This window comes from Marmota flaviventris, chromosome 19 (assembly GCF_047511675.1).
Source record: "Marmota flaviventris isolate mMarFla1 chromosome 19, mMarFla1.hap1, whole genome shotgun sequence".
NCBI classification, from domain to species: Eukaryota; Metazoa; Chordata; class Mammalia; order Rodentia; family Sciuridae; genus Marmota; species Marmota flaviventris.
Window position 1 is genome coordinate 19,556,740 of NC_092516.1, and position 23,359 is coordinate 19,580,098.

The 23,359-nt window shown below is 62.5% G+C and overlaps 1 protein-coding gene and 1 non-coding gene across 3 annotated transcripts in view; one reads left to right on the forward strand and one right to left on the reverse strand.

Annotated features, from left to right (window-relative positions):
* Gtf3c1 (general transcription factor IIIC subunit 1) overlaps window positions 1–23,359 on the reverse strand; it is a 64,368-nt gene that overhangs the window by 3,881 nt on the left and 37,128 nt on the right. For both annotated transcript variants that reach the window (XM_027948603.3, XM_027948602.3), the window contains exons 13-33: window positions 21,476–21,579; window positions 20,554–20,738; window positions 19,006–19,275; window positions 18,685–18,830; window positions 17,557–17,654; window positions 17,083–17,179; window positions 16,812–16,989; window positions 14,628–14,766; window positions 14,127–14,262; window positions 13,764–13,845; window positions 13,444–13,632; window positions 11,830–11,987; window positions 10,391–10,533; window positions 9,287–9,368; window positions 7,951–8,063; window positions 5,888–5,950; window positions 5,219–5,312; window positions 3,283–3,455; window positions 2,142–2,429; window positions 1,426–1,685; window positions 215–504 (exon numbers count right to left, since the gene is read on the reverse strand). In XM_027948603.3, coding sequence (XP_027804404.3) covers window positions 215–504; window positions 1,426–1,685; window positions 2,142–2,429; window positions 3,283–3,455; window positions 5,219–5,312; window positions 5,888–5,950; window positions 7,951–8,063; window positions 9,287–9,368; window positions 10,391–10,533; window positions 11,830–11,987; window positions 13,444–13,632; window positions 13,764–13,845; window positions 14,127–14,262; window positions 14,628–14,766; window positions 16,812–16,989; window positions 17,083–17,179; window positions 17,557–17,654; window positions 18,685–18,830; window positions 19,006–19,275; window positions 20,554–20,738; window positions 21,476–21,579 — 3,288 coding nt within the window. The remainder of the gene's footprint in view (window positions 1–214; window positions 505–1,425; window positions 1,686–2,141; window positions 2,430–3,282; window positions 3,456–5,218; window positions 5,313–5,887; window positions 5,951–7,950; window positions 8,064–9,286; window positions 9,369–10,390; window positions 10,534–11,829; window positions 11,988–13,443; window positions 13,633–13,763; window positions 13,846–14,126; window positions 14,263–14,627; window positions 14,767–16,811; window positions 16,990–17,082; window positions 17,180–17,556; window positions 17,655–18,684; window positions 18,831–19,005; window positions 19,276–20,553; window positions 20,739–21,475; window positions 21,580–23,359) is intronic.
* On the forward strand, window positions 18,054–18,126 carry Trnaa-ugc (transfer RNA alanine (anticodon UGC)). The gene has a single exon. It is a non-coding gene; the product is annotated as a tRNA-Ala (tRNA).

Here is a 23,359-nt window from a genome sequence, read left to right on the forward strand (position 1 = left end):
AAGGGTCACTGGGTCCAGGCAGGTAGGGGAGAGTGTAGCAGGCGGGGAGGGCTGGGGCCGCTAGGGCTGGGGTGGGGACACGGCTCCAGGGAGGGCAGGGCTGCCAGGCTCAGGGGCTCTCACAACGTGTCCTGATTTTTAAACGTTGACTAATTTCAACTAAAAACAAGAAGCAAAGACACCTGCGGGGCGCACCTGGGCCCGCCCGGCTCACCTGGATGTAGTCGGCCAAGGTCCTGGTGCGCAGCCCTGCCGTGCTCTCCAGGGCCGAGTACCGTCTGCTCAGCCTCTCCTTGTCCACCCCAAAGCAGCCGGTGGCGGCCACGGCCTGCTGCAGCTCCAGGGCCGCGGCCAGGTCTTCAGGGCTGTACCCAGACAGCTGCGCCTGGCGGGCGAAGGCCTCCCAGCCGCAGGCGCGCCCCAGGGGCTCGATGAGCCTGGTGAAGGTGTCGGGGAGGCAGGAGGTCCCCACGGTCAGCTCCTCCAGGGAAGCAGCTGTGAAGCCTGAGAGGAGGACCGGGCTCAGCCCGCGGGAGCCCTGCTCCCGACTGCGCAGATGGCCCAGCTGGGCCCTGCCCTGCGTCAACCTGCTCCCCAAGGGCGTGGGGCCACCTTGTGGGGGACATGGAGCCCTGGCTGCCGGACTCCTGATACGTGACCCTGGGCTCCCCAAGACAGCTCCTGGACTGGCCACCCTGGCCACTGGGCCTCTCTTGCTTGAGACTTAACAGCATGCACCCAGGGCTCGGAGGGAGCCGCGACTCTGGCTGTCCTGGGCCGACCCTTGCTGTGCCCTGTGCCCTGCGCCCCTCCGGCAGCCCTTCTAAGGACATTCCCCTGGGCTCCCACCAGCCAGACGTGGACAGATGAGTTTCCCTTGCTTCCTACAGGAGGCGTCTGCCAAGACCACGGCCTATAGGCCAACTATGCTCAGCCGGTCCAGACCCCAGACCCAGCACGGGTTCGACTGTGGGTAGTGGCCGACCTCGAAGCCACCACCCTTGACCACGTAAAGAGGGTCAGAGGGGAGGGAGGGGAGGGTCAGAGGGGAGGCAATTGGGGGAGGTCCTCCTCGTGTTCTACATAGTGCAGGAGAGGACATCTGAACCTGAGGGCACGGAGGGGCCCAGCTAGCCTCAAGTTTCAGCGAAAACAGAACAAAAACCAAAGTGTCAAGGTCGGAAGTGCAGGGGGCGGGAGGCCGAGCTCCCACAGCAAGGGGTCAGAGGAAGTGCTGGGCAGTGGCATAGGGTGCAGGCCCAGGCGGTGGCCCCCTGGCCCCCAGGAGCCGCATGAGCTCCCTAGGGCGCAGAGCACTGGCCCCCACACCTGCCCCTTGAGGCGGCTGTGAGGAGGGGGCCTTCCTGGTCCCACTGGCTGCACATGTCCTCAGACCCGTGCTCCCCGCTGTGGCAGGACACTCACCACTGGGCGCCAGCTGGGTGGCCGCGGGGGTGCAGCGGAGCCGGAACCTGACCTGGCAGGAATTGACCACGACGCTGTCGTTGGGGTTGAGGTTGCGGGTGCTGATGAGGCCGGGCGCGCAGTAGCCCCGCATGAGGAGGTACTTGGTGTGGGAGGCCTGGTGGGCCTTCACCTCCACGCCCTGGCGCTTGGCCCCCGAGCCCTCGTCCAAGTCTTCCTCCTCGTCCTCGTCGTCATCCAAGCCGCCGTCCTTCCCCAGGCTGGGGGAGAAGGAAACCTGAGGGCCGGATCCGAACTTCCTCTGCGCCTCTGCCCTGCCCGGGCCTCTGTGGCAGCGTGCTGGACCTGGGCCACTCCTGACCCGCCACCCCACCTTCCCTGAAGTCCCAGCTCATGCGCCCCACCCCCCGCCATGCTTCCTGTGTCCACCTCTGGAGGCACCAGAGCCCCTGGAAGGCACAGCAGAGACCCCTCCCTGGACGTCTGTTCCAGGCCCTCCACAGACACGAGCCTGTCCCCAGGAGCTCCCAGAAGCCCCTGCAGTTCCCTGCTCACTCTGGCAAGGGTCCGGTGCAGGCCAAACACATGGCAGCGAAGCACAGCCCACGTCTGTCCATGCAAAAGGACAGGTGACAGAAGACCACAAAGCCAAGTCCCAAGAACAGGCTCGTCCCCACTGTGGGCGGGGGCACGGCCGCGGGCTGCTGCGCCCTTACCTCTTCATGACCTCGCTCTCCACCACTGAGCTGTCCACCACCACGATCTGCTCTGGGATCCTGACGTCCACGGACACCAGGCCCAGAGAAAAGAGGATCAGGGCGGTCACACAGTGTCCCCCAGGGCCGTCCAAAGAAAATGCCACCATGTCACTTGGGGGGTCACTGCTGTCCTGGTCTTTGAAGGAGAAGTGGTCGGGCTGGTCCTGCTTGCCGGCCGCCCGCAACCTCTCATAGAACTGGAAGGACTCGGAGCAGACAGAGCTGGGGAAGCGCCAGGTGAAGAGCCTGCGAGACCAGAGAGCGGCTGAGGCCCGCAGGCCAGGACAGGCCAGAGCCCTGGGCGCTGACCTCCCACAGGAGAGGACACACCTGCAGGGCCACAGAGGTCAGCCCTCGTCCCTGTCAGGAGTGTGCCTCTCTGTGACCCTGCAGAAACAGCCAGAGGAGACCCGAGGTCCTCCTGCTGCGCTGCCCCCACCTCGGTTCACAGATGACGACCCAGCCTGGACACGTGGCTCAAGGCCAGCTGCCCTGCTGGACTCTGCACCCACACCTGCTCCCCATCCCAAGAAGAGGAGCCGAGGGCCACCAGGGTGAGGGCTTAGGAAGAGGCTGGAGCCACAGCAGAGGAAGGGGCAGGAGGACCAAGAGACCACGGCCTTGACCCGTCATCTGCACACAGACCGCGGGAGGAGGAGGGGGCAGGCAGAGGGCAGTGTGGGCAGGAAGCCAGCTGTGGCCTGTCTGAAGGGACGTCCAGGCACGTGCCAGGAGGCTGGTGGGCACGATGCCTGGTGTGCGGGGTGGCCAGTGGTGCCTGCCATAGCGTGAAGCCACCAAGAGCGTGCCCCTGGGCGGTGCTGCAGTGGGCTCCTGGATGGCCCCATCTGCAGGGTGCCCGCTGCCCGGGGTCAGGGCAGCAGAGCAGGAGGCCCCGGGGTTCTGAGCTTCGAGGATGAGGACTGAGGTCCGTGCCCAGCTGGGACACTGACCCGTCCCCTCCTGATAAGACAGGAGACAAAGGAACAGCTAAGTGGCCAGGACCCTGACAAGCCCTGGGAGCACTGGTCTGTGCACACGGGGAGAGGGCGGGCGCCAGGCGTGGAGGCCCCCGTGGCGCTGTCCGGAGGGCACGCACCTGTAGTAGGACTGGGACAGCTGGTAGGACATGGGCACGAAGGGCAGCGCCCGGTTCTTCTTGGGGCCGAGCGTGTGGTTGACGCGGCGCCGGTTGACCAGGCTCCTCTTCTGGCACTCCATGAAGGCCCGCACCAGCACCTGCTCCTTGTACTCCCGGTACAGGCGGAAGGTCTGCAAGACAGCGCCGTCAGCAGGGCCCAGCCCGGCCAGCGCTGCTGTGTGGCCGCGGGGCCGGGACCCTGCAGGCGCCCCGGTCCAGCCTTGAAGACCCGCATCTGCCCCTCACCCCCGAGTGGAGGAAGGCGCCTGGAGAGGAGGGGGCTGCCCACCCCAAGCCTGTTCCTGGGAGTCAAGGTGGCAGCAGTTCTGACGTCACCGTCCCTTAGCCTCTGCCCTGTTCCCAAGTGCCCCATGTGGTCACCACTTGGATCCGGCCACCACTACCCAAAGCCTTGGAAACACAGCGCGAGGACGCATTGGGGCTGCGTGGGACCTGGGACCAGGCACAGGGGTTGTGCCCCCAGCCCCAGCTGGGGCTTGGAGAAGGTTAGCCTCTAGCTAACTGCTACCCTGCTCTGTGCCACCCGAGTCCCCAGGGCCCGGACCTTTCTCCACAGCAACCAACATGATCCTCTCGTGCTGAAATCACATCACATGCTCTTTCCCTGCTTGGAAAATCCGAGTGGCCTCCTTCCACAAAGGAGCAACATCCAGTCCCTACCAGAACCCTGAGTGGGACTGTGCCCACTGCTGTGGCCTCTCCTCCTACAGCCCACCCCTAGGTTCCCATGCCCCCCATCCTCCTGAATTTTCTTGGAAAAGTCAAAGCATTCCCACCTCAGGGCCTCTGCACTTGCTGGACGCAAACCTGAGCTCGACTGGCTTCTCAGCGCTCAGGCCTCAGCCCCTCCCGGCCTGCTCCTCTGTGTGCCCTGCCCCCCCTCCTTAAGGAATCTGCGGAGTGGGGCTCGGGGACACAGGCTCCAGGAATTCTCTGGGTGACTCTGAGGTACCCTAAGCTTGGGAGGCCACTGTTCTGACCTCTTCAGTGGGACTTTTAGGAAATGACACCTGTATCTTCTCCACTGTGCCCTCCCACTCCAGTCTGGCTGGGTGTTGATGGGGCGGGCGGGAGCAGTAGAGGTTTAGGTCTACAGACACAAAAGCAAAGAGCCCCACTGGGAATCCACTTATGTGACTGTTAAAGAGGGAAGATCACCAGGCAGCACTGGTGCAGGGAACAGCCCCTGGCAGTCTCTGGTGGCATCCTGGTGTGATGAGCTGTGTGGCCGTGGGCATGTGTTCTGACGTCTCTGAACCTCTTAGACCACGTTGGTCTAAGAGCCTTGAGCCCACCTGCTTCCCAGGCTCCGTGTGGGGTGAACAGAACTGGCCCCTCTCTCTCCTGCTCCCCAGCCACAGGAAGCAGAGTCCTCGGGAGACCACTGCCACCAAGGGGAGCTCTGCCCTCCAAGGACCCTGACCACCAACCTGTCTCCACACGCGCTTGAGGGGAAAGGTGCCATGGGCTCAGTGACTCCCAGTTTGTTGTCACACCTCATTTCTTCTCCCGCCTAATTTTGTTTTAAATAAGAGGTTTACAACCTAAACCAAATATTTAAAATATTCAGGGCTTTTGGAGGTTGCCTTAAAGACGGGAGAAGGGAACGGGGAGACCTGGTGAGAGGCGAAAAGCCCCCTCCAAGCAGCGCGGCTCAGCTCCGAGATCTGCGGCGGCGGGGGCTGGGGTAACGCCCCATTCCACACGTCTGAAAGGTGCTGGGAGGAGGGAGCCCTGTGACCCGAGTGTGTGTGACCAGGGCCTTGGCTGCAGGCCTTGGACGTCAAGGGGGGATCGAGCCCTGAGGCCCAGCAGCCGAGGAGAGCGAGGGGACGGCCGAAGCAGCTGGCCCGTGCCGGGAAAGCGAGCCCACCTGGAAGGACTGGCAGGACTTCATCTGGCTGTTGGAGAGGGACAGCGTGCTCTGGATCAGGTTCTGCAGCACCAGGAAGTGGATGTCGTCCACGCTGAAAGAGAGGCCACAGGGCGTGAGGGCGCGGTGCTGCTCGGCTGGTGTCCAGTCTTGGGAACGTGACGCATGCCCACGGTGTGCACCAGGGAGCACGGCCAGCGTCACTCTGTTACTGGATGTTACTGGGCCTTAGTGACTGTCTGGTTTCAAAGGAAAATTCTCTTCTCGTGGGTTGGGGCGACGTAGCCTGGGATGGTTCACAGGACACCAAGGGCGCAGAGCTCAGGGCTTCCTTCCCTCTGATGCTCAGTGAGCCTTTCTCCCCAGGAGAGTAGCTCCTCCCTGAGGCGCAGGGTGCAGCCAGACGCAGGGCCCGGCTGGCTTTCTACAGGATTCTGCTTGGAAAGCGAGTCCAGCCTAGGGCTAGGCCGGCGAGCCTGAGATCAGGGACAGCAAGGATCTTCGTCCTCGCGGGCTAAAGAAACTCTGCAGATGCCTCAACACTGCAGGAGCGCAGCACGGCTGGCACAGGAGGCCTGGCTGTGTTCCAACACAGGCCACCAGAACAGGGGGCGCCCTGCGCTGGGCTGCAGGTCACTGACCAAGGTCGCTCTGCGCAGCGATGCTCACCTGTTAAGCTCGTCTTCCTTCCTGATCTGGTCCTTCTCATCGCCGATGGCCAAGACTCGGTACCTGCACAGGACAGAAGCACAGGACAGTGGGCCTGGCAACCGCTGCTGCTCGCGGGGCCACTCACTGCCTGGGATGCCGGACTGACTGTGAGTGAACCCCGCACACACAGTGACACGAGGACACACCATGCCCTGCCCGTCCACCAGGCCCGTTTAGAAACGGGGCTGAGAGGACGAGACATAACTGTCCGCTCACTGACGGTCACTGAATGGCAGAGGTGCGCTGGGCATGGCTAACATGGGGTGAGCTGGGAGCTCACAGTGACTGGAAAACAAGCACAAGAGGGGGACAGAGGGGACACCCAGAGTGATCTAAAGAGGCCCCTCTGGGGGCTGGAGCAGGGGGGTGACTGTCCCAGGACTGGAAAGGGGAGGGACGGAGTCCACGAGGGCACCACAGGCCACCGCTGAAGTGAAGTCATCACCTAGAGCACGCAGGGGACCTCAGTTACCAAAATGCACTGCCCGTCTCTCTCTGCCTTCAGGAGAGGTGTTCAGGCCCCCCCCCCTCCCCCCGCGCATGCGCGCGCACGCACACACACACACACACACACACGTGCACACGCACACACACAGCGATGGGATGTTACTGGGCTTGGTGTGGTCTTCCTGCAGTGTGGACACGTGGCAAAGCGTCACATGGAGCACTGTGAATGCCCGCAACTCTCATGCATTGATCAAAAATGACAACAAAAATGTGGGAGAGCCGCTGAGTGGACGGCACAATGCAGGGTGCCTGCCCCCACCCCTTGGAGCTGACGTGGTGTCACTGGACTGTTTACACCAAGCAAATGAGTTACAGAGCTGACTTTAAAAACAGCCATTTGCAAGACATTCCTTTGGTTTCTAGAAAGGTCAGGTAAAATCTCAAATCTACTGCCAAGAAAAAGCACCTCTTCAGAAAAACATGACCTCCGTTTAGTCAAACAGGAAAAATATGGACCCCCTTTCAATCCTGCCTCAGGATCAAATGCTCAGGATCAAAGGAGCGTTCAGCTGTTCCAAGTGCAACCCACTCTGTCCTCCTGGGGCCCGTGAGCTCCCCTCTGCCATCTTTAACTGTCTTCGTTTAGGACCAGGAGCTGCCCAGAACTTCACTGAAAATACTTGGGGACATAAGTCACACAGAGGTCAACAGACCACTGAAAAACCTTTAAGACTGAGCATCAACCATGCAGTCGGGAATTCTAGGGAACAAGTTACTGCAAAAACAAAACAGAATCCAGAAAACGGCTCATGCGTGTCAGTGCATGATGACTACAAATCACTGCCTGGACCTGGCACACGGCAGACACTCCACCAATCTCTGCCCAGTGGAGGAAGGAACGAAATCTCCAACTGAGATGCTGAGGGCCAAGGCGCCACTGTGCGGCTCCTGGCCAGAAACCTCCCGGAGGATGTCACCTCTACACAGGAAGAAGCTCTGAAAGGCAGGGAGGGGGGCTTTCTGGACGGGTGCGGGGGAGGGAGTCGCACCTGCACTTTGCTGTGGAAGCAGGTGCAGTTCACAGACCCCGCAGGGCTGCTGAGACCCAGGAGTGTCCTTCCAGATCCGAGAGGCTGAGCTGGAAGCACAGGGCCTGGGTCTCAGGCACCTGAGGCCGATTCTGGCCCTTCTGCCGCAGCACTGAGCCCAGATCTCATAGATGAATGCCCGCTCCCCCCAGGCACCAGGGCTGGCTGCACACAGCCCCCGCAGCACCTGGCTGCGGCCCCGAGGCCCCCGTCCCCTTTCCCTCACTTATATTTTGGAGTTTCCTACATAAAACAAGAAAATTCAGCAAAAAGCGCATCTCCTGAGCAGGAAGCCCTGGGGGAGAGGAACGCAGGCGCCAGGGGCCACGAGTGGGTGCTCTGCCCCGGGTTCACACTACCCGTGAGAGGGGCTCAGGTGGAGGTCGGGGGAGGCCAAATGCACCCGGGCAGGCGCCTGGCATCACAGTCCTGCTGACCGCTGGCTTTTGCCGGCAAGGACAAGGCAGACCCAGGCCGAGGGCGCACCTGGCGAACAGCTCCCGCAGCGTGTCCGGGATCTCCAGGTCGGGGTTCCTGAGGGCCGAGCTGAACTTCTCCTGGAGTTTCTCCACAAACTCCTTGAACTCCTTGGCACAAACCTGTGAGGCGGAGAGGGACATGTCAACCCCCCTCTGTGAAAGGAACATCTGCTGATAACTCCTGCCACTATGCCCAAGAAACACGGAGCCCGCAGCCTGCCCTGACTTTCCACGTCCCCAAGTCCTCGGTCACCCATCACCTGAGGAGGTCAGGGCAGATGAGGCAGCGGACACTCCTCTCTCTGTACCAGGAAGCCAAGGCCCTGGTGCCAACTGGTGTGGGAGGTCCCCGGCCCCAGGGGAGGCTCGGACACATTCCCGGGACCCCTGGCAGGCCATGGCAGGCCGGTGCTGCCCCTGCTCCTCCTCCCACACCAGCCCTGGGCACCTGCCACACGGCCGCCTCTGGGCTGGAGGTGAGGAAGCCAGGCTGCTGGGCCTGATGGGAGGTGGCTCCTCCTCCGGCCCACCCCTAGGGCGTCCAGATGGGCCATTCTAATGGCCCTGGGCCTGGAGCTGGGCAGGAAGGATGCAGCCACTCCTCCCTCTTGGCCTCGGCCTTCCTGGCCCACCACTTCCCAGGCTCAGTCCAGAGCTCGGCACCTTTGAAGAGCCGCAGCACAGAGGCTGCTGGTGGCCTCTCTCTGTGCCCACACCTTCCCCTGCCGGAGCACGCCCTGACCAGGTCAGCGAGACAGGACGCCAGCTGCCAGCATCGACCAGGATGCCCTGGCTGTTCGGCTTCGTGCCCCAGTGCCTGCCGCCCTTGGGAGCGGGATGCTGCGCTGTCACGGCCACTGGCTTCTCTGCTGGTCCCACTGGGTGTAGCTCCTGAAGGGGAAGGCTGCGGCCCCCTCCCCAAGGCTCCTGGGCATTAGGCCTGGCACCCACGCAGCAGAGCCCAGGGCTAGCTCAAGGATAGAGGCGCGGACTGAGCCTGGGTGAGAAGATAGCTCTCCCTCGCCAGCCGCAGCCACAGCCCCGCACGGCGGCATGTTCCCAGGGAGGCTCTGGGAGCCCAGCTGGGGGACCTCTGAGGAGCCGACCCACGCTCCTTACAAGAGGCCCCGGCACAGCAGCATTCAGAGCACAGGGTGACTCCAGTCACCTTCAGAAGCGATGCTCAGAGCTGAATCAAACAAGGTCCCGAGCCCAAGGACTGACAGGAGGGTTCCCAAGTGAGCAGGAGAACGCCACAGCCGACCCCGAGAAGGCCCGCAGCCCGGGGCAGCCAGCACCCAGCACCTGCCTCAGGGAGGCGGGCCCTGCTGCCACAGGCCTACCTTAGGGTCCTCATAGTCACATTTCCGACTCATGAAGTCCCCGACGAGCGCTTTATCCTGGTACACCTCGGCCAGGCAGACCCTGCGGGCAGGCAAGGCCAGGTGAGGTCTGGGCGATGCCCCCACGCCTGCCCACCAGCGGGCGCTCTCCACCCGTGGCTCCGCCTGGCCAGCTGCAGGATGACTGGCCCGTGTACCCGCAGGTGCCCTTGGCTCTGGAAAACAAGTCACTTGGGCGAAGCAAACCTGGCTCAAGCCTGTGGTCACCGCTCCGTCCTCTACTAGAAGACCAAGAATGGGAGCTCCCGCCTGGTCCCCACAGGGCTGGGCCAGGAGCAAAGGCGGCCACGACTCCAGCCACTCTCCTGAGCACGCTGCCCCCACCTGTCCTGCCCCCTGCAACGTCCCCGAGTTCCCGGGTGAGTGTCATTCCACTTTATGGCTTGGTGATGAAAAGGATGCCCCCACCCCAGGCCACACCCCAGGCCAGGGGCAGGCAGGCCAGTCGCCGAGGTCCTCAGTACCCGTCCTACCTCACAGGGGAGTGAGGAGTGAATGCCCTGTCCCCAGCACTGCGACTCCCAGACTGAGAGCAAGCACGGAGCCCCTGCTCATGCTGAAACCCCCGCCCCACATCCTCGCTGCCACCAGGGAAGGACAACGGCATCAACAGAGGGTCAGGGGTCAGGGAGCCAAGCCTCTGACCTCACTGTGGCCCTGACAGCTCACACTCCCTCTGTGCCGTTTCCCCTTCCAGGATCAGGCCCTGCAGCGGCTGCTGAGGTGGCCTGGCTCCTCTGCCTTGCCACAGGTGGTCCCAGGCTGCTGGTGGGGCCATGGCCTGGAAGCCTGCTTTCCTCACCTGCTTCGCAAGGGAGCTCTACCTCCAATAAAACCCAGCAGATGCTGGTCCCCAGAGCCACACGCGGCCGACAGTGAGGGACAGGGCAGTGCCAACACCGACTCCACCACCGAGGGCCTCGGGGGCCACGTGGCACGTACTGCCTGACCTCCCACCAGGCCCTGAGCAGGCGGGGCGAGGAGCGGGCGAGGAGGGGGCGAGGAGAGGGCGGGACAGACGCCCAGCGCGGGGCAGCGGCGTACTTGTAGTTGAGGTAGGCCTGGGGGTTCTTGACGATGTAGCGAGCCCGGCGGCCGACCGAGTGCGACGTCTTGTCCAAAGACTCTTCAAAGGTCGCGTGTAAAATGTCCCGCACGACCTGCCAGGGGACAAATGGGCCCTTCACCTGCACAAACACAGAGGCGGGACGGAAGGTCAGCTTCCCCAGGCCACCTGACGGGTCAGTGGCAAGAAGCGGGGCCCGTGCCCAGGAGCCTCCTCCCTCTGGGTCAGTCAAGTCTGGGCCCCAACGTGTGCCCAGCACAGGGCGAGGCCTGGGCAGAAGTGGACGGCACCCACTGGAGGGTCAATGCCCAGCGGGTCATGAGGGCATCACGTGCTCTGCTGAGGGCTTCCAGTGCGCTGGTGGACACAGGGGCACGCACTGCCTGACTTCCCGCCAGGCCCTGAGCAGGCGGGGCGAGGAGGGGGCGAGAGGAGGGGGCGAGGAGGGGCGGGAGGGGGCACGGTTGCCAGCCCTCAGGACACTGCAGAAAGCCAACGCAGGGGGCGGGGGCGGTGTGAGCTCTAGAGGGCAGAGCAGAGGGCCATTCAGAGCAGGGGCCTCGGAAGGCCCGGGTTTCTGGGCTTCATGGAGCTGGGGTGGGGACCACCCCCAACAGCACCTCAGTGCTTGTCACCATGGGGATGGCAGGTGTCTCCCAGCCTCCTCCTTGGAGAAGGGATGGGTTGGAGGGGACGGAGGGACGAAGGTCAGGAGAAGGGACCCTGTGAGTCTGCGGGTGAAGCGCAGCACGGCCCGCGACTCAGCCAGCACCCGCGGCTCCGCAGAGCCCTCTCCGGCCGCCTCCTGCCGAGCAGCTTGGTGGACGCCTGTCCACACCCTGCTGCCAACTGACACGGGCAGGGCGGCACCAGGCGGCACGGACCCCCAGAGCAGGGCCAGCAGGTGCTGGGGACACGGGAGACGGACTCTGGCTCAGGCTGTGGGCCTGAGGAGCGTCAGGGCACAGAGCAGCCACCTGCTGGGCTCAGTGCCACTGGAGGCGCAGCGGGGGCTGTGGGGTGGGGGGTGAGCACGAGGCGCCTGCCTGGGCCAGGCCACAGCCACCGCCCCCAGTCCACGAGAATCTGGTCACAACTGTGACGACGGTGCAGGGGCACCATGCTTGGGCTGCGGCCAAGAAAGCAGGTGAGAAGTGCCGTCTTAGGACAGCCATTCTGGTGACCAAGGCACCCGACGCAGCAGGGCCCAGGTGGGAAGCAGGGGCAGGGCAGGGAGACGGCCATGACCTTCCCAGGGAGGGTCTGGGGTCACTGAGCGAGGAGAGCTCCAGGCAGCGCAGCCGAGCCCTGTGCGCTGGCACCAGAGACCAGGGTCCCAGGCAGGGCGCGTCCTGGGAGCTCCTGGGAGAGGCATGGGCGCTGGGAGCCAGGACCAGGCGGGGCCAGCGGCAGCTACCTTGGCGTTGAGCACGTTGCTGGCGATGCGGCAGAGCATGAGCAGCCCGTCCTCCTGCATGGACCAGGACACGCGCAGCCGGGTCATCCTGCGCAGGGCGCTCTGGTCGGCCTCGTCGTGGTAGCGCAGCCGCTTGCTTTTCTCTGCTGGGGCCTCTCCTGAAAAACGGGGAGGAGACGACCTCCAGAGCTGTCCCTCCAGGGCAGGGCCCGCGGAGCAGTCCCCAGACGCTCTCTGTGCCTGAGAGCAAGTGACCGGAGACCCAGCTCTCCGATGGCGGCCTCTACCTGGTCATCGGCCACTCTCCAGTGGCTCCCACTGTGACCTCACTTCTTTGGAGGTGCCTCATGCAGACACTCGCAGGCTGCACTGAGGGTGCCTCTGCTGGACAAGCAGGACAGCGACTGCAGCCCTGGGTGCCCTCAGCTGCTGCTGAGGATGAGTAGTGTGAACACTTGGCGCAGAGCCTGGTGGGAAGTAGCTGCTCACTAAATGAGCAGTCGACACCTTCCAGGATATGCACTGGGTGCCAAGCAGGCAGGTTTGTGGAGGGATATCGACAGCAACCCGAGGAGAGGGATACAGTTATCACCGCCATTTTGATGTGCCAAGGGACATGGCATCATCAGGAGCAGGTGTGGGGACTGCATCTCAGCTCTTGGTCAAGGGGCTCTCCAAGGTCTCCTGGCCTTGGGGACCCACGGGCAGCACCTGGCCAGGCAGACACCACACGCTGCTACACCTTTGCTTCAGTGCCAAAAGAGGTAGAAGCAAAGTCGGGGGAGGAATCTGGATTCCAAGGGCAGTACCCCATATTGTGCCTCGTGATGAACCCCAATCCTTGTGAGCTCACATGGATCTGCCGCAGGTGAGACTGAGGGGACTGCTTCATGGGCAGAGGCCAGGGTGCCCCCACCAGGATGCCCACACTTGACCCACTCAAGGCAGGCGCCTGTTTCAACACTGTCTGCCCTGAAGGAGCTACAGCCGGCAGGTGGCCCACGTGGGTGACATACGGAAGGAGCTACAGCCAGCAGGTGGCCTGCATGGGTGACATACTGAAGGACCTACAGCAGGCTGGCTGGCCCACGTGGGTGACATAAAGAGCAAGAGCTGGCCTCCTCAGCACGCGCTCCCTTCTGCTCTGCACTAAGCTGGGCTGACGGATCCCACATGGCCGACTGGAGGGGGCATCTGCAGGCTGGTCAGACCTGAGAGACCCCGCAGGCTCCCTGACTCCTGGCTTCCTCAAGTCCAAAGTCACGACTGACCTTGGCCTGACTCTGACCCTGGCCTGACTCTGACTGTGGCCTGACGGGCATCAATGCAGACATCAAAAGAAACAAAGAGAAGAGCAGACCTTGGCTGGTTTGAGGACCTTGCTGAGAAGCTTTTTCAGTTTAAATGACATTGAATTGAGCTGTGGGAGTCCCTCAGAGACCTGCAGAAAACAGCCCACAGCCTTCGGAGATGCCTGGGAGCAGCGCAGGCCTCTTCCTGCCGCACGGCTGGGGATGACCGTGGCAGTCAGCGCTGGCAGCCCGGGGACACGGACACCTGTGCCTGAGGGGCACAGGACTGAGATGCGGATGGCCGCCCACCAGCCGCACAGACCTTTCCTCCTCCTCTTGGTCCTCTTCCCAGGCTCCTTCTTCAGCCGTTTCCGCTTCTGGCTTCGGCCGCCCCTGACCCTGCGGCTTCTGCCCAGCGTGGGCTCGCGGTCCACCTCAAACTGCTCCTCCCGGTCAGCACATAGCTCAGTGCCCGCCCGCGCTTCTCCCCAGAGAGCCAACCGGCCACCACCTAGGGACGGTTAGGGGAGAGGAGCCTCAGGGTGAGCGCTACGGAGGCCACAGTGGGCCGAACGGGAAGCACCGCGGTCGCCTGGGCCCTGGTGCCATGTCCTTCCCGGGGTAGACTCTGGGCACACCCACCTGTGGCACCGAGGGGCAGCGGGCGCTTGGACAGGAAGGTCTGCAGCCTCACGGTGAGCCCGTTCTCCGCGTTGATGTTCTCCTGAGAGACGCGGGTGCTGGGTGAGGACTGGGCACCGGCCTCCAGCCACCATCCTGCAGGGTCCCCCCATGCTCTGGCCCCCAGCCTGGTGCTCCTGCTTTACAAGGGAGCAGCTGTCCAGCAGGGCAAGTCAGAGGCCACTGGGAGCACAGGCCACAGGCGTTCAGGGGCCCAGCGACCTCCAGGACCAGCTGGCTGTGTCCCTGGTGACTCTGGCTTTGCCTAGAGGGAAGACGGCCGGACGGGGCAGCGCGGGCAGCCTGGCTCCTCCCGGTGCCCACCTTTCTGGCCTTGTTGATGATGTAGCTGGTCCAGATCCAGTTGCGCTTCAGGTGGGCATAGAAGCTGGAGTCGAGCCCCGCGGCCCCCAGCCCATCTCCGGGGATCAGGCCCTCGTCCACCACCTCCCGGCTGCCCCTGGGGAGGGAACAGGGGAAGAGCCCTCCTTGCAACCGGAAGCAGCCCGCAGCGTGTGTGGACTCACTTCTGACCCGAATCCCAGAGGAGCCCAACAGGCCGGAGTCGGCAGGTGGTCGCTTTTCTCCAAAGTTGAAAACCCAGAATTTTATGTGACATTCCCAACTTTGGACTGTTGACAACTGATAGGACTTAAAACAGCTGGTGACCACGCAAAGCACAGCTAGGGTCAGACGCAGCCGGGCCCCCAGGTCCTGCCTCTGCAGACACGGCCTTCTGCTGAGGCCTGAGCAGGAGGGAGGGGCTGGGCTGCGTGGCCTGGGGTGGGGACAGTGGTGGGCGGCGGGGCGGGGCGGGGGACGCACGTGGTGTACTCCAGCATGGCGCACTTGCGCTCCAGGTTGTGCCTGTCGATGGCGTTCTCCTGCTCCTTCTGCAGGCTGCCCTCCTTGTCGCCGCTCGAATCCGGGCTGTTCTTCTGGACGCACGGGCAGCGCACCACACCTGAAAGCCAACGCGAGCTCAGCCCAGCAGGGCTCCTGGCCGAGCTCTGGCAGCCACTTGTGAGCGGTGCGAGGACCGGTGGCCTGTGGGACCTGCCAGGGGAAGGGTCCACCTGGCCAGGCCTCCAGTGGCCACATAAAGGGAGACAGAAGGCGGAGGGAGAGGCGCTGGGGGGGGAGAGGAGGGAGGGACGGAGGTGGAACCCAGAGAGAGGGAGGCCAGAGCTGCCGTGGCCACAGGTCAGCTGCCCGCAATGGCAGACCCTTCCAACCACTCAAGAGATGCCCTGATGCAGGCGACAAGTTGTCATTATCCCACAATCAAGAAAATGACGTTTCCTGCAGACAATATAAGTCACGAGGAAACCGCTGGCTTGAGTAGGTGAGGGAGGGTCCGGTCCCAGGAGCAAGGTCAAGGACACTCCCGGCAGGTGTCCACATGGAGAGCCTGGCTTCCTGGCGTGGCCAGTGGGAACGCCACACACCTGTCAGCTGGACCTGGACCCGAGACACCCTGTTCTAGCACTGTGGGGTGGACAGTGTCTGGGTGGGCTTAGGAACTGGCCTGTCCCGGGGTGATTCGGGGCAGCACCTGCTTTACAAGGTGACTCTATGGCCCTCCCCAATGTCCCCGTCCCTGGGGCAGAACCTGTGGGAATGTCTTCTGAATGAAGGGGCAGCGACTGCCTCATTGACTGCGCAAGGTCCCGCAGCTCTGCTCAGGGACACTAAAGGGACACGAATCCACTGACTGTCAGGCCTGAAAACCTCTGAAGTGAGTTACGCGTGGCTCACAAATCTTTATCAAGGGATGAAACCGGAGGGGTCGGGAGTTTTTATCATCTGCGGTGGTCAAGACTCTTGCTGTGAGCGCACAGGACAGTGTCAAGATGACACGCACGGGCTGCCCTGCTGGCTCTGAGTGCCAACAACTGTGGCTCCCGCTTCGCCTAAATCCAGGGTGCTGCTGGCCTCTTGGCCCTGGGGTGAGGCAGAGACTCCTCTCCCAGGTGCAAACCGATGTGGCAAGAAAAGGTCAGAGCGGGTGGGGCAGCTTAGAAAAGGCAGCACAGGGTGAAGGTTCTAGCACCTTCCACAGATCCCCGCATTCGACACGCGTGTGCAGATGCCCATTGTGGACAGGCCCTGTTGACCCCTGCAGATACGCCTGAGGGATTCGCAGAATACGGCCAGACGGGGGTCTTGGAGAGAAGGTCTAGAAGCAGCGGGGGCTGCTGTGAGGCCAATACGAGTGAAGGGACAGTCCAGGAGAGGAGTCCCTGGGCCAAGCCCAGCACCGCCCACTGACGGGCCCCTGCCAGCTCCCCTCCTCAGCCTCTGCAGAGCTGTCCCCTTCTCCTCACCCAGACATGAGGCACAGCCCCTGATGGACCACCCTGCGTCCACTCTCACACAGCTGCCAGCGTGAGGTACTCCTTGCCCACAGCCACCCTGTGGCGTCACTGCTCTTCACCAGGTCCCCAGGGTCCCCCTAGTCTGGCTGCCACCCACAACCCCCTCAACATGCCAGTCTCTGCTCTTTGATCCAACATGGACCTCAGGGGGTTTGCACGGGCTGTTTCCCTGCCTGGAACCTCCCCAGTCCTGGGCCTGGCTGGTTCAGCCTAACCCCTAGGGATGGCGGGTGGACCTGGGAAGGCTGTTCCCAAGCACCCCACTAAAATGCTCTGGCACCCGCCACACTCTGGGGCTCTCTGTGAACTGTGTCTCCACTTCATAGCCACAAGCGTGGTGAGGGCAGGGCAGGCCGTGCTCTCGTCACTGTGTGGCAAGGAGTAGCGTGTGACCATGGCAGGTGCTCCGCAGGTACTTATCCAGGGAGCACAGGAATGAGGACCAGGTGTGTGCTCGGCTGGGTGGGGCCCAGCAGCCCCTGGCCCAAGGCCCCCCATCCTGCTTTCTCAGGGAGCCCCAGGGACTCTGCTGGCCTTGGGAGCAGCCTGGAAACCTGGAGGCTGTGAGCGACCTGCAGCCTCCTCTGGCTCCCAGCCTCGCTGACGCAGAGAATGGGGGAGGCAGGTGTACCTAGCGGGGTGTTGAGGCAGACGCACTGCAGGTCGAACCAGTAGTTCTCCACGTCCTGCATGGAGTTCAGGACGTAGAGCCGCCTCTCGAAGGGCCGGGTGCTGTGGGCCAGGTTGTAATGGGGGTCGCAGATGGTGGTGTCGATGATGACCGCGTTCTTCTTCAGGAACACGAAGACCTGCAGGAGACCCCGTGGGGAGAAGCACACTGTGGGTCAGCACTGGGGCGGCCCGCGTGGGGCACCACCGTCGCTTGGGCTTGGAGACGTTACCTGGTCTTTGTCCTGAAACTTCTCCGTGGGACCGAACTGCAGCAGCCCCATGTAGCACAGCCGCTGCAGGTTCTCAATCACGGAGAAGATGTAGCGCCTGGACACACACAGGCACCTGCTCCCAGCCGCTCCCCGCGGGCAGCAGGGTCTGGCTTCCACCTGGGCCCCTGGAGGTCTGGCCTCTGGCCTGCCCGGCACTGGGCCACCCCACCCTTCCCAAACCCCACCAGGCAACGGAGGTTGGACCCCCACACTCGGGTTTGATCTGGAAAGTCAACAAAAGGAAAAACCACCCCAGACCACACGGCCCACTGCAGGCCTCAGCGGGTGCTGCCCGGCCTCCTGCTCACGTAAGAAAAGGCACAGCGCCTGCGCACTGAGGCCTGCCGTCCAGGGGACCTGGCGGCCACTCAGAGCCTGCCCTTTGGGAGCCTGGTACAAGGCCACTGGGACCGGGCTGCTCAAGGCCCTCACCTCTTGTACAGGAGCTGCTGCCGGATGGGCCTGGGGAGGAAGCGGATCAGCGTGTGTTTCTTCAGAGGGTCGTTGAGGAAGTCCTCAAGGTTGTCCACCTGCGGAGGCCAACTGCAGGTCAACTTGGCCAGCAGACCAGGGTGGCCACAAGGCTGAGGAGACACCCACCAACACTCCACCCCTCCCCGCCTCTGCCCGGGGCTCACACCTGCCCCCTCCCTTCCCCTGGTGACAGCAAGTGCATGCCCTGGGGCTGCTGGTGGGTGGAGCAAGGGGACTCCCAGGAGGTGGTGGGGACCTCACTCCCTGGAAGGCAGCCGTCTCCTCTGTCATTCCCCTGTCACCCCTGTCATGTATTTATGCTCTAAAAGATATTCATTAACATGTCATTTAGAAGAATAAATGGCATTTAAATAAAAAATATTGGTCCAACACAGTACATGCTTACGGAGAATTATTATGAATCCATCAAGTTAACAAACTTAATGATGTGGGCTGGGGATGTGGCTCAGCTGGTAGAGCGCGTGCCTTGCCTGCATAAGGCCCTGGGTTCGATCCCCAGCACCACCAAAAAAGTAAATAAATAAATAAAAATGATGTGGAAAATACAATAAATTGTCCAGTGGAAAGAACAGGTAATAGAAGAAGAAAAAGAATCTCAGGTTTTTTTTTTTTTTAAGGGTTGATTGAAACACATACCGCCCGCTCCCGACCATAACAAAACAAATGAGGAGCTGGGCAAGTGATCCCAGTTACTTGGGGAGGCTGAGGAAGGAGGATTCCAAGTTTGAGGCCAGCCTCAGCAACAGAGTGAGACCTTGTCTCAAAATAAAAAAATAAAAATAACAAGGATGAGAAAGACAATCTACCAGAAACTAGTGGTTATCTCTCTGGATGACAAGGCTGAAGGTCATTTCTTTTTTTCCCTTTCTTTATGACCTATGTCACTGCTGAACCAGTTATCTGTCTCCCTCCCTCCAGAAGGAGGAGTCTCTGAGGTCCTCCCCTTTACCATCCTTCCTCCCATACCCCCACCACCCATTCCCGGGGGCAACTCCAAGCACTCTCCCCATGACGGGGTGACTGGTGGTCTCCAGCCCTGGGACCTGTGACGGCCAGCCCCAGTACCTTGTAGCTGACTTGCACGATCTGGACGAAGATGGACAGGGGCAGGCAGAGCAGGATGTCACTGACAAGAGCCCAGCCAAAGCCAAAGTCCCTGTGGACTGGGATGGGAGGGATGTGGCGCATCCAGGAGCACTCGTCCACGTACACTAGGAAGAGGATGGCGTCACCCTGACGGCTGGGCGCCTCGCGGCAGGTCCCGGCCCCACGGGCAGGAGGGAGGGAGAAGCCTGGGCTGGGGTGGGCCCTGCTCTCATCTGAGCACCTGGGAGCCGCCCCGGCCTGTCCAGGGGACGCCCGTCCAGGGGACGCCCGGCGCCTCACCTGTCTCTGTGGGAAGCTCCATTTCGGCCTCCCAGGGGGCGCCCTCATTGCTGTCCTTGGCCGGGCCTTCAGGGGCCTCGAGGTCGCTTCCAGAGGAGGGCCGCGGGCCTGCCCTGCCTGGCTCCTGCTTTCTCCTCTCACCGCCGACGCCGGGCTGCTCGGCCGCTTTGCTAGCAGGGTGGCCGTAGATCAGGTACCACAGGAACATGTGGACCACCCGCAGGCGGGGCATTTTGGGCAGGAACCCCAGGGAACGCCCAAGTCCCGGAACTGAAGCAAGAAAGGGGGCAGAGCGCTCAGGAAACCCCCAGACCCCCCCCCAGGGCACTGCGCCTGGGCCCAGGGAGACGGCCAGTGCCTGCCCTCCCTTGGTGTCCACCTCCTGGGGAATGTGACTCAAGATGACACCTGCAGTAGCTCATCAGACGCGCAGATGTGCAGGGGGAGGGGTGGGCGGGGGCCGCGGGGCAGACTCAAGGGGCCGAGATGGGGGGTGAGGAGCAGAGGGCAGGCTGTGGGGAGCAAGGGGGCCAGGACAGATGGGTGGCAGCTGCCTCCATGGAAGGCCACTGGACAAGGTCTCTGGCTTCGTGGGAACGTGCCAAATATTCCAAAATTTCGTTTTTTTCCTTAAACATTTCGGTTGTAGATGGACACGATACCTTATGGCTGACTTATTCACTTGTTCATTTATTTCCACGTGGTGCTGAGGGTGAGCCCAGGGGCTCACACAGGCGGGGCGCGTGCTCTTCCACTGAGACACAGCACCAGCCCGAAATTTTGGTTCTTTTAAAGTAACTTATTTCTGTATTGATACAAATAAGCTGTCCCCTGACTTTTCCTGGTGACGAGGACAGGGTGGGACAAGGTGGACACAGCAGCAGAGTCCACTCTAGGGCCCAGTCTGGCCCACTCTTGGGCACAGCTGCTCAGCCACGCAGGGCTCCTGCCCCTCGGTGCCCTCTGTTCTCTGCTACGAGGCCAGGGGTGAAGGCCATGCACCTCAGAGGGGAGTCCCACAAAATGCCTGTGACCTGGGCCACCCCCACACTGCCTGGTGGAGGCTGCTGCCCTGAGAGCCATGTGCATGTCTGAGGGGAGCCAGGCGCCTGAGTGCGGAGCCTCAGCTGGTGGGCAGTGGGCGGGCAGGGAGGGCGGCCCAGGGAGCCTGAGCCCAGGGAGACCACCTGAGCTGGGGAGGCAGGTGAGGGCAGGACGGGGGAACTTTCTGAGCTCATGGAATGTTCCTCAGAGGACAGCCAGCAGAGGGAAGGAATCTCTGTGAACAACTCCTCGTGTGGGGATCTACCCTGATTCCAGGAGTCTGCCAAGGGCCTGGGAGGCGTGCTGGGCACGGACCACGTCCGTTGTGCAGACAGGAGAAAGGAGGCTGGAGAAGGCACGTGGCAGCCCAGCAGGGCCCAGCCCGCGATTCCAACCCCATTCAACTGCCTGCAGCCCAGAGCCCCAGCGCAGGGCCCCAGGTGCGCCAGCATCACGCAAGTGGCCATGAGATGCGGTCGCAGGCGGGCGGGGGCTGCTCTTTACCTACGACGGGGTGGTAGTTTTTAAGCGGGGTTATGCCCATCTTCTCCTCGGTCTTCTTCACCCGCGTGCTCTCTGGCTTCGCGGCCGTGTGCAGGTCGGAGTCTCCGGATGTGCGTGGGCCCTCCTTCCCTGGGCTCTCTTCCTCGGCCTCCTCTGGAGGGGCTGGAGGCTGGGGGACTCTAACCCTGCAGCCAAACACCAGGCACAAGAACACGTCAGAGAAGCTGGCCGGGAGCCTCGGTGTCGGTCTGCGTGACCTAGACGAAGGCACCGGGTGGGGCGGGTCCAACCCGCTGTCTGCAGAGGCCAGGCAGAGGACACAACTGAACAGTGTGCCAGTCACAGGATACGGGGCAGGGGGCACGGAGGGGCTGCCCACCAACTGGGCTGCGCTGCCGTCTGAGGAAGGAGCCCAACACACGAGGTCTGAGGGCGGTTCCAGAGCTGCCAGCAGCCGGGAGTTCTGTGAGACTAGTCTTCCACCCCTGGCCTCATGGCAGACCACCCCACTAGCACTCTGCAGCCCTCGGGCTTACGCCTGGCGGAGGACTTTCTCTTCCTGCATCTTCTCCCGTCTGAAGTGGACCATGAACTAAATTAGAGCCCCAGAAGGTGAGGGCAGCCACTGGGTAGTCAAGGGCAGTCTCCGGGCAGCGTTATGAGGCTGAGTTCGGGACCCGAGGCCCGGGGCAGGGAGAGCTCGGAACCCTCGCTGGCAGATCCGTGGAGGCAGAACACTGGGATTTTTTTCTTAAAATAGCAAAGAATCAATCCTCACTTAGATTTGGGGTCGTGAACCACCCATCCTGACCCAATGAGCGCACTGATTTCACGCAAGGTGACCTACAGGGCTGTCTGAGGACATGCGGGACACACAGGCCCCGGTGCCTTGCTCGAGGTTCTTTTGGGTCCCGCCACTTGCCTGTTGGCGGTGCTGGAGTTGGAGATCCGGAAGCGCACCTGCTCGATGGCACTCCTCACGAGAGGGTCGTTCTGGTCCATGGACGGGTGCACCACCAGGTCCACCTGCAGAGAGAGTCAGTGTCCCAGTGGGCAGGCAGGGCCGAGGTCCTGACATTTCAGAAGACAAGCGGGAGAGGGAAGGAAGGGTGTAGCTGAGCTGCTGGCCATCACATCACGGCTGTCCCACCCTCCAGCAGCCGTGCCTGGTGCAGCCGTCCGCCCACAGTTCCCTGGCGGGGCCGTCACATCCCACGGGTCCCCGCTGCACCTGGGGGAACACTCCCCCCGCCCCCGGTGAATCCTGAGCGCTTCCATCTGGATCAGCCAGCGGCTGTCCTCCGTCTGGGGCCCCTGCCAGGCGCACGGCTAAATGAAGTGGCAGAGGATGTAGGCAGCCTTCATTTCACTTCCTCCCAGGAACCGAGCAGAACCATGAGGGTGGGTCAGGTCCCAGCAGAGCCGCAGTGAACAAGGGGACCTGACGCAGGGCCACCCGCAGCGCCCAGCAGAGGGGACACGGGCGGAACAGGCCGAGCGTGGCTGAACCATGGGTGAGGAGGCTGGTGGCCTGAGCACCCGAGAGCCAGGCCTCTAAACGATGAGGGTTTTCAGAATAAACGGTGCCAGCAGCTCTGCACCACAAATGGGCTCAGAGAGGTGTGGGACAGGGGACAGACAGCAATGCCCTGACAGGCCACCTCTGCTCAGTCCCTGCTCCTCATTTGTGGAGACCCCACCCCTCCTCTGAACCATCCCTTCTTTGTAGGTTCACGAGGCTCAAAGGAGACACAGTCAGGTGACAGCTCAAAAGTTTAAAACGCAGCACTCACGGTTCCGAGGTCCACACCCAGAAACCCCCCAGGCCTGACAGCGGGGACAGGACACAGGAGCAGAGGCTGGGCAGGAGCAGGCACTCCAGCCAGTGTGGCGCCAGCGGACCTGAGGGGCCAGCGCGAGCCCCCACCACCAAACCCGAGCCCTGAACTCCAGGCCAGAGGGGCGCTGACGAGCTGCAGCCCCCCGCAGTGGAAGGGCAGGCCACAGCAGCACCCCGCGACCCCCGACCGCACCCTGCCATTTCCAGTTACGTGACCCCAGTGCTGACGGCTGCCCTGTGCCTTCCTGCCACTCCCCACCTGTGCCCCTAGCACAGAGCAGCCAGAGAGAGAGCTGACACTAAAGCCGGGTGGCCTCTCCCCAGCGCCCTCAGTCACCCGAGGCTGTGATCTGGAAGATCGGCCCTCGAAGGTCAACAGACATCAGGTGCGGCCGATGGGCCATCTGTCCTTCAGAGAAGGGACTTCAGCACATCCTGACGCCTCATAAGGAGGAGCGTGCAGGCTGCGGGGAGGGAGGGGGTCAAAGGGACATGTCATTTTATTTTAAAAGACTTTGGCAACGGCAGACGCTGTTTCCTGGGTCACTTCTTGCACCGCTTTGTCTTTTGCAAATTTCTTGAGAAATAAGATGGCGTGAGCCAGGCGCCGTGGCTCCTGCTACAGCCCCAGCTGCTGGGAGCCGAGGCAGGAGGGTCCCAGGGTTGAGGGCAGCCTAGGCCACTCAGCCAGACCCCGTCTCCAAATAGAAATGAAAAGGGCTGGGTGCAGCCCCGTGCTGGGGACAGTGAGAGCAGGAACGCACGACCTTGGCAGCTGATGAGAAACCAGAGGCCCCAAGCAGAGCTTTCTCAAGGCAGAGGTGGGAACCACAGTCTGGAAGGGAGGTCAGAAATTAATAGTGACCGTCCCCCAGTGCCCAGCTGCGCCACCACAAATTACTGACCCTGAAAAATTTATGCCACAGAATACGTGCAAATTCGTGGAGCGACCGTTGCCATGGGAAC